This window comes from Cyclopterus lumpus, chromosome 7 (assembly GCF_009769545.1).
Source record: "Cyclopterus lumpus isolate fCycLum1 chromosome 7, fCycLum1.pri, whole genome shotgun sequence".
Taxonomy (NCBI): Eukaryota; Metazoa; Chordata; class Actinopteri; order Perciformes; family Cyclopteridae; genus Cyclopterus; species Cyclopterus lumpus.
Genome location: NC_046972.1, coordinates 25,218,427 through 25,228,426, shown reverse-complemented (window position 1 = coordinate 25,228,426; position 10,000 = coordinate 25,218,427). Strand labels below are relative to the sequence as shown.

Sequence of the window (10,000 nt, the reverse complement as noted above, 5' to 3'; positions counted from 1 at the left end):
TGGTTATTTAGTTAGTTGGTTGGTCGGTTGGTTATTTAGTTGGTTGGTTGGTTGGTTATTTAGTTGGTTGGTTGGTTGGTTGTTTGGTCGGTTAGTTAGTTGGTTGGTTGGTTATTTAGTTGGTTGGCTGGTTTGTTGGTTGGTTAGTTAGTTAGTTGGTTGGTTGGTTGGTTATTTAGTTAGTTGGTTGGTTGGTTATTTAGTTGGTTGGTTGGTTGGTTGGTCGGTTAGTTAGTTGGTTGGTTATTTAGTTAGTTGGTTGGTTGGTTATTTAGTTAGTTGGTTATTAAGTTAGTTGGTTGGTTGGTTAGTTGGTTATTTAGTTAGTTAGTTAGTTGGTTGGTTGGTTGGTTATTTAGTTGGTTGGTTGGTTGGTTGGTTAGTTAGTTAGTTGGTTGGTTGGTTGGTTGGTTATTTAGTTAGTTGGTTGTTTGGTTATTTAGTTGGTTGGTTGGTTGGTCGGTTAGTTAGTTGGTTAGTTGGTTGGTTATTTAGTTAGTTGGTTGGTTGGTTATTTAGTTATTTGGTTGGTTATTAAGTTAGTTGGTTGGTTGGTTAGTTGGTTATTTAGTTAGTTAGTTAGTTGGTTGGTTCGTTATTTAGTTGGTTGGTTGGTTGGTTGGTTATTTAGTTAGTTGGTTAGTTGGTTGGTTATTTAGTTAGTTGGTTGGTTGGTTGGTTATTTATTTAGTTAGTCGGTTAGTTGGTTAGTTGGTTGGTTGGTTATTTAGTTAGTTAGTTGGTTGGTTGGTTGGTTATTTAGTTAGTTGGTTAGTTTGTTGGTTGGTTATTTAGTTAGTTGGTTAGTTGGTTGGTTTTGATTGCTTGATTTATTTATTGATTGATTGATTGATTGCTTGATTTATGTATTGATTTATTGATTGCTTGATTGATTTATTGCTTGATTGATTGCTTGATTGATTGCTTTATTTATTGATTGCTTGATTGATTTATTAATTAGTTGGTTGGTTAGTTGATTTGTTGTTTATTTAGTTAGTTGGTCGGTTGGTAAGTTGGTTGGTTGGTTGGTTGGTTAGTTGGTTGGTTATTTAGTTAGTTAGTTAGTTAGTTAGTTGGTTGGTTGGTTGGTTATTTAGTTAGTTGGTTGGTTGGTTAGTTGGTTGGTTTTTTAGTTAGTTAGTTGGTTGGTTATTTAGTTGGTTGGTTATTTAGTTAGTTGGTTGGTTGGTTGGTTGGTTAGTTGGTTGGTTAGTTGGTTGGTTATTTAGTTAGTTAGTTGGTTGGTTGGTTGATTGGTTGGTATTTTAGTTAGTTAGTTGGTTGGTTGGTTGGTTGGTTAGTTGGTTGGTTATTTAGTTATTTAGTTGGTTGGTTGGTTATTTAGTTGGTTGTTTGGTTGGTTAGTTGGTTGGTTATTTAATTAGTTGGTTGGTTGGTTGGTTAGTTAGTTGGTTGGTTGGTTAGTTGGTTTGTTGGTTATTTAGTTAGTTGGTCGGTTGGTAAGTTGGTTGGTTATTTAGTAAGTTGGTTGGTTGGTTATTTAGTTAGTTGGTTGGTTGGTTGGTTGGTTAGTTGGTTGGTTATTTAGTTAGTTAGTTAGTTGGTTGGTTGGTTATTTAGTTAGTTGGTTGGTCGGTTGGTTATTTAGTTGGTTGGTTGGTTGGTTATTTAGTTGGTTGGTTGGTTGTTTGGTCGGTTAGTTAGTTGGTTGGTTGGTTATTTAGTTGGTTGGCTGGTTTGTTGGTTGGTTAGTTAGTTAGTTGGTTGGTTGGTTGGTTATTTAGTTAGTTGGTTGGTTGGTTATTTAGTTGGTTGGTTGGTTGGTTGGTCGGTTAGTTAGTTGGTTAGTTGGTTGGTTATTTAGTTAGTTGGTTGGTTGGTTATTTAGTTAGTTGGTTATTAAGTTAGTTGGTTGGTTGGTTAGTTGGTTATTTAGTTAGTTAGTTAGTTGGTTGGTTGGTTATTTAGTTGGTTGGTTGGTTGGTTGGTTAGTTAGTTAGTTGGTTGGTTGGTTGGTTATTTAGTTAGTTGGTTGTTTGGTTATTTAGTTGGTTGGTTGGTTGGTTAGTTAGTTGGTTAGTTGGTTGGTTATTTAGTTAGTTGGTTGGTTGGTTATTTAGTTATTTGGTTGGTTATTAAGTTAGTTGGTTGGTTGGTTATTTGTTTATTTAGTTAGTTAGTTAGTTGGTTGGTTCGTTATTTAGTTAGTTGGTTGGTTGGTTATTTAGTTAGTCGGTTAGTTGGTTAGTTGGTTGGTTGGTTATTTAGTTAGTTAGTTAGTTAGTTGGTTGGTTGGTTGGTTGGTTGGTTATTTAGTTAGTTGGTTAGTTTGTTGGTTGGTTATTTAGTTAGTTGGTTAGTTGGTTGGTTTTGATTGCTTGATTTATTTATTGATTGATTGATTGCTTGATTTATTGATTGCTAGATTGATTGCTTGATTTATTTATTGATTTATTGATTGCTTGATTGATTTATTGCTTGATTGATTGCTTTATTTATTGATTGCTTGATTGATTTATTAATTGCTTGATTGATTAATTGCTTGATTGATTAATTGCTTGATTGATTAATTGCTTGATTTATTGATTGCTTGATTGATTTATTAATTGCTTGATTGATTAATTGATTGATTTATTAATTGCTTGATTTATTAATTGCTTGATTTATTGATTGCTTGATTTATTTATTTATTGATTGCTTGATTGATTGATCAGTTGATGGTCTCACCTGGTCTGTGCTACAGGGTCACAGAGGAGCTCCCAGGGCCTTCATCGCCACCCAGGGGCCGATGCTGCACACTGTGGGGGACTTCTGGGACATGGTGTGGCAGGAGAGGAGCAGCATCATCATCATGGTGACGAGGCTGAAGGAGAACAACGAGGTGAGGAGACACGACTCCTCTCCTTCCTCCGATCTTCCTCTTCTTCACTTATCCTGAAAGTGTCTGCGGTGTTTGATTCCAGAAATGTGAGCTGTACTGGCCGCAACCGAGGAAGAGGAAGGTGGAGGAGGAAGAGGAGGAGGAGGAGGAGGAGGAGGAAGAGGAAGAGGGAGGAGAGACGGGACGATTCGGCAGATTCGTCCTCAGAGTCAGAAACAGCCGAGAGAAAGACGGGTTCACCGTCACTGACATGGAGATCCAGGTACACAAAGTATTTACTCAAGTACTGTTAGTGTGTTCTTCTCCTCTACTACATCTCAGAGGTACATTATACTTTCTAATGGACTATAACTCAGAGGTATAACATAATGTACTTATACTAATACTATACGTCATACAATGCAGCATCAATATGAAATGATTGGATATAATCCACCACGTGTTGATTAAAGCTGATTGATGGAACCGACCAGAAGGTCTAAATAAACACGTTGCTTTGAAGAAGCAGCTCATCTGAAACCGTGTTTCCACATTCGATGACGTTCCATAACCTCTTCTGGAGAAATGACCAGACTGACAGACTAGTCAACGCTCATTTGAGATTAAAATCACCTTTTGGTTTCGCGATGGAGAAGTTTGTTTTTCATACAGTTATTAAAATGAAATCGGTAATTCTCAAAACATATTTTCATTCATATTATGCCAGAGAGACGATATTAGGACGAGTGTTCGACTTCACTTCAACAGTTTCAGTTTTGCTTCTTTTAGTTTTGTAATAGTTTGGTAAACTATTCAGTTAGGTTTAAACAACTAAACTACTCAGTTAGGTTTAGACAACTAAACTATTCAGTTAGGTTTAAACAACTAAACTACTAAGTTAGGTTTAAACAACTAAACTACTAAGTTAGGTTTAGACAACTAAACTACTAGTTAGGTTTAGACAACTAAACTACTCAGTTAGGTTTAAACAACTAAACTACTAAGTTAGGTTTAGACAACTAAACTAGTAGTTAGTTTTAGTCAACTAAACTACTCAGTTAGGTTTAGACAACTAAACTACTAGTTAGGTTTAGACAACTAAACTACTAGTTAGGTTTAGACAACTAAACTAGTAGTTAGTTTTAGTCAACTAAACTACTAAGTTAGGTTTAGACAACTAAACTACTCAGTTAGGTTTAAACAACTAAACTAGTAGCTAGTTTTAGTCAACTAAACTACTCAGTTAGGTTTAGACAACTAAACTACTCAGTTAGGTTTAAACGACTAAACTACTCAGTTAGGTTTAAACAACTAAACTACTCAGTTAGGTTTAAACAACTAAACTACTCAGTTAGGTTTAAACAACTAAACTAGTAGTTAGTTTTAGTCAACTAAACTACTAGTTAGGTTTAGACAACTAAACTACTACTTAGGTTGAATTCTCGTTTTATACGGGGTTCTATCAACTGCTCCTGTTGACAATGAAAGTTGACGTGTGTGTGTGTGTGTGTGTGTGTGCGTGTGTGTGCCCGTGTGTGTGTTTGTGCGTGTGTGTGCGCGTGTGTGCGTGTGTGTACGCCTGTGTGTGTGTGTGTGTGTGTGTGTGTGTTTGTACGTGTGTGTGTGTGTGTGCGTGTGTGTGTGTGTGTGTGTTTGTGCGTGTGTGTGTTTGTGTTTGTGCGTGTGTGTGTGTGTGTGTGTGTGTGTGCTCCCAGCTGTGCTCGGAGCGTCGTTCCTTCAGACACTACTGGTTCACCTCTTGGCCTGACCACCACATCCCACAATGCACTGCTTCTCTGCTGAGACTGGTGGAGGAGGTGGAGACGTACCGACAGTCCCTCCTCCCGTCCGGCTCTCAGCCAATCACAGGCCCCATCCTTGGTCCCGGACCAATCGTTGTCCACTGCAGGTGGGTTCCTTATCAATCAGGTAACATTTATGTATTTACAGAGGATATATATATATATGTCTACATATATATATACGTATATATATATATATATATATATATATATATATATATACTGTATACATATATGTATCTATATATATATACATATATACATATGTTTATATATATACATATATACATATGTGTATATGTATATATATATATATATATATATACATATACACATATGTATATATGTATATATATATACATATATGTATATATATATACATATGTGTATATGTATATACATATTTATTCATTTTTAATTTAAAAAAAAGTGCTGCTCGTGACAAAAATGTTTGCTAACAAGAAGAAAAAAAATATTAAACATATATTTAAATAAGAAGAGCTGTAAAGTGTTTAAAAGGCGCAAATATTCACAGTATAAAGAATTATGTTTGAAAAATAACATGTGACAAGATGTATGGATGGGTAGACGTGCAGACTACATCAGTGGCCTGCTCACCTCTGGGTCCTGGAGGTCCTGGAGGTCCTGGAGGTCCCGCAGGTCCTTGACGTCCCGGAGGTCCTTTAGGTCCTTGAGGTCCCGGAGGTGCTGGAGGTCCCGGAGGTCCTTGAGGTCCCGCAGGTCCTTGAGCTCCCGGAGGTCCTTTAGGTCCTTGAGGTCTCGGAGGTCCTTGACGTCCCGGAGGTCCTTTAGGTCCTTGAGGTCTCGGAGGTCCTTGAGGTCCCGGAGGTCCTTTAGGTCCTGGAGGTCCCGGAGGTCCTTGAGGTCCCGGAGGCCCTGGAGGTCCCGGAGGTCCTTGAGGTCCCGGAGGTCCTGGAGGTCCTGGAGGTCCTGGTTTTAAATCTCTCGAGCTATCAGCTGACATTCAGGTGTCTCTGTCCTCTCAGTGCCGGTATCGGGAGGACGGGCTGTTTCATCGTCAGCAGTATCGGCTGTCAGCAGCTCAGAGACGGCGGACAAGTTGACATCCTGGAGACGGTTTGTCAGCTCCGACTGGACCGGTGAGACTCAGCTGTCCTCTCTGGTCTCAGACTCTGGTCTCAGACTCTGGTCTCAGACTCTGGTCTCAGACTCTGGTGTCTCTCTGTCTGGGGGTAACGTTTCGTTTTCTGTCCTCTGCAGAGGGGGAATGATCCAGACCACAGGGCAGTATCAGTTCCTCTACTCCACACTGGCCCAGTACAGCTCCCAGTTACACCACAGCCAGGTACTCACACACACACACACACACACACACACACACATATACACACACACACACACACACAAATACACACACACACACAACCAGTGAACAGGACGTGACCATATCTGGACTGAGGAGTGACGTAGAGACGCTGTATAAGTCTCTGGTGTCAACCTGTCAATCACCTTGTAGACCCGCCCTAAAGCATCCCCTGCTTTATGGTCTGTTTGACTCTAAATGACCATAATTTACTAAATGAACATCATTCTGTATTGAAGAAGACTTGAAACTAGAGATTGAGACCAAAAACTAATGTTTACAATGTTTACTGAGGGAATACATCAAGAGAAGTAGAGTCATTTATATAGACTTCTATACAACCAGAGGAGTCGCCCCCTGGTGGTCAGGAGAGAGGATGCAGCTTTAACACATGAAGCATAGACTTCTATACAACCAGAGGAGTCGCCCCCTGGTGGTCAGGAGAGAGAATGCAGCTTTAACACATGAAGCATAGACTTCTATACAACCAGAGGAGTCGCCCCCTGGTGGTCAGTAGAGAGAATGCAGCTTCAACACATGAAGCATAGACTTCTATACAACCAGAGGAGTCGCCCCCTGGTGGTCAGGAGAGAGAATGCAGCTTTAACACATGAAGCATAGACTTCTATACAACCAGAGGAGTCGCCCCCTGGTGGTCAGGAGAAAGAATGCAGCTTTAACACATGAAGCATAGACTTCTATACAACCAGAGGAGTCGCCCCCTGGTGGTCAGGAGAGAGAATGCAGCTTTAACACATGAAGCATAGACTTCTATACAACCAGAGGAGTCGCCCCCTGGTGGTCAGGAGAAAGAATGCAGCTTTAACACATGAAGCGTAGACTTCTATACAACCAGAGTAGTCGCCTCCTGGTGGTCAGTAGAGAGAATGCAGCTTTAACACATGAAGCGTAGACTTCTATACAACCAGAGGAGTCACCCCCTGGTGGTCAGGAGAGAGAATGCAGCTTTAACACATGAAGCATAGACTTCTATACAACCAGAGGAGTCGCCCCTGGTGGTCAGGAGAGAGAATGCAGCTTTAACACATGAAGCTTCACTTTAAAGAACCAGAGGTTGACTCCTGGTACGAACAAATAGAACCGTTTTAGTGTTTTGCCGATATTTCACTGCCTGCTTGAGATCTGCAGCTCCAGATGTGAGGTCTTCAGTAACAGCAGTGTGTCCTCTTAACCAGGTGAAGAACCCAGAGGACCAAGTCAGCATCAAGCTACAGAACCTCCAGCTGGACAGCACACAGAATGTGAACCTGCAGAACCAACCAGAGCAGCTTCACACCTAAAGAGATCAAGAGAGCCCTGAAGACCCAACACGTGTTATTAACAGAACCAGAGACATGGAAACAGGAAGTGTACCTTAGAGCATCAGGATCAAACAGAACTGGATATGTGTGTCCACACTGGATGGAAAGTCTCTCGGAAAACTGAACTTAGACAAAGGAAAATGTAGAGTAAATTAAAGTGAAAAGATAATTAAAGAAGAGTTTGAACCCAGCTGCCTGACTGACCCACCATGACATCACGGTGTCTTCAGTCTACACTGAATATCTACTTGTCATTGACCCTGATGGAGCAGAAGACCGATGCTCTAAACACGGTTCCCCATAGCAACACAATCAGAGTAGAAGTCGTGCAACACAGCAAGGAGGTTGTTTCTCAGCTTGATAAGAAGAGACCAGACCACGCAGCTCTGGAGGCAAACGGACGGCTAGTTAGCGAGCTAACGTTAGCAAGTCCTTCTCCAGAGTGAAGCTGCTGCTCGGCTCATGTTCTGTAACCGGTGTCGCACTAAAACACGCTGGAATTAGCATTCTAGCCAGCTGTGGCTAGCTTGCTAATTCCACCATGATTTAGAGCGGATGCAGATCTAGAGAAGGATGGCCGGCTAGTCAGCTAGCTAATGTTAGCTAGTCTTTGAGTGAAGCGGAGGGACTGTTCCACTCATTCTTCTCTGTAACCAGTGTAGCATGAACGCATGTTGGAATTAGCTTGCTAGCTAACAGACCACCTATCCATTAGTTAGCTATCTAATTCCATGCTTTAATGCTCCACTGGTTACAATGTAGCATGAACGCATGTTGGAATTAGCTCGCTAGCTAACAGACCACCTATCCATTAGTTAGCAATCTAATTCCACCAAGCTTTAATGCTCCACTGGTTACAATGTAGCATGAACGCATGGTGGAATTAGTTTGATAACAGGCCAGCTGTTAGCAACCTAGCGATCTAATTCCACAATGCTTTAGTGCTACACTAGTTACAGACAATCAGTCATCTGTTGATAGCATTGTTCTTTCTGATGAGTGTCGACGAAGCGTCATGTTGTTAAATGGTTTTCATTTACTCAACAACTCAACTCCTTTGTTGTATTAGTTCATTTTACACCATCTGGTCTGCATATATATATATATATACGTATATATAAACATATATATGTATATATATACATATGTATATATATATATTTATATATATATAAATATATATATATAAATATTCTATAATATGCCACATTCAGTGACGTTGTTTCCCAAAGTGTTCTGGACTTATTGTGACGTTGCGTTATTGATCTTTCTGGCGTGTTTTCCGTACTTATGTTGTGTTTGTTTATGTATTTTTTTAAGGCCAACGATGATGTTGTTTTCTAAACCTTACTAAGTGGTTTACTTTGACTTTAAGTGAAGCCTATTTTCATCACGACACGCTGAATGTCCTTAAAATGTTGTTGTGTTTATATCAGTTTGAACCGTTTGATGTCAGTTGATGATAATTCGGAAACATGCAGTGTCAGCAAAATATGAAATGAAATGTGTAAAGTATTAAAACTATATTTTGGCACGAGGCCCCGTTATCGTGTCATGTCACGTCCGGGAAGAACACAGGACACAAATGCAGGGTCTTCCAGGTAAAGTCATCTTTATTTGTACAAAATCCAAATCACTCTCTGGGAGGAATCCAATGAAAACGGAAAACGATGACTTGGTATTTCAAGACTTGGTACAATGGCAGGGCTAGTGGGACCGCAGGGCTAGAGGGACCGCAGGGCTGGAGGGACCGCAGGGCTGGAGGGATCGCAGGGCTAGAGGGACCGCAGGGCTGGAGGGACCGCAGGATTAGAGGGACCGCAGGGCTAGTGGGACCGCAGGGCTAGTGGGACCGCAGGGCTGGAGGGACCGCAGGATTAGAGGGACCGCAGGGCTAGTGGGACCGCAGGGCTAGTGGGACCGCAGGGCTAGAGGGACCGCAGGGCTGGAGGGACCGCAGGGCTAGAGGGACCGCAGGGCTGGAGGGACCGCAGGATTAGAGGGACCGCAGGGCTAGTGGGACCGCAGGGCTAGTGGGACCGCAGGGCTGGAGGGACCGCAGGATTAGAGGGACCGCAGGGCTAGTGGGACCGCAGGGCTAGTGGGACCGTAGGGCTAGTGGGACCGCAGGGCTGGAGGGACCGCAGGATTAGAGGGACCGCAGGGCTGGAGGGACCGCAGGATTAGAGGGACCGCAGGGCTAGTGGGACCGCAGGGCTAGAGGGACCGCAGGGCTAGAGGGACCGCAAGGACAGAAACGAACACACTGGCACAGGACAAGGGGAGACGCCGACTATAAGTACACATGAGGGAAGTGGAGAAACAATCAGGAATCAGGGAAGACAATCAGACTGGTGACACGTGAGGAAGGACAAGGGACCTGAAACGAGAGGAGAGTTACTATTTCAAAATAAAACAGGAAATGACAAGACAAAAAGACCCAACAAAATAAAACAAACCCAACAACTTCACCGCGGTGCGACATGTCAGGTTTGATTTTGTTTTAATAAGGGACAGGAATCATCTGGAAATGTGTTTGGAGCTGCAAATAATAAATGTTTTTACTATTGATGACTCTGAAATTAATTCTCTCGCCTTATCGATTCTTTTAGAAAATGCGAGAAAATAAAAAATTGATATTATATTATAAATATTATTAAAGTGACACATTCGAATGTATTCTCTGATCAACAATTCAAAACCCCAAATA

General features: G+C 41.5%; 1 protein-coding gene across 7 annotated transcripts in view; it reads left to right on the top strand.

The window, feature by feature from the left end:
• Positions 1-8,828, top strand: part of LOC117733050 (tyrosine-protein phosphatase non-receptor type 7-like) — a 22,177-nt gene extending 13,349 nt beyond the window's left edge. For 6 of the 7 annotated variants that reach the window (XM_034536378.1, XM_034536380.1, XM_034536379.1 and 3 more), the window contains exons 6-11: positions 2,705-2,842; positions 2,925-3,104; positions 4,537-4,730; positions 5,631-5,744; positions 5,866-5,950; positions 7,165-8,828. In XM_034536378.1, the coding sequence (XP_034392269.1) occupies positions 2,705-2,842; positions 2,925-3,104; positions 4,537-4,730; positions 5,631-5,744; positions 5,866-5,950; positions 7,165-7,269 (816 nt within the window). In that variant the 3' untranslated portion in view covers positions 7,270-8,828. Of the gene's footprint in view, positions 1-2,704; positions 2,843-2,924; positions 3,105-4,536; positions 4,751-5,630; positions 5,745-5,865; positions 5,951-7,164 lie in introns of all 7 variants that reach the window. The other variant, XR_004609687.1, reaches the window with a different exon arrangement.
• The last annotated feature ends 1,172 nt before the right edge of the window (positions 8,829-10,000 follow it).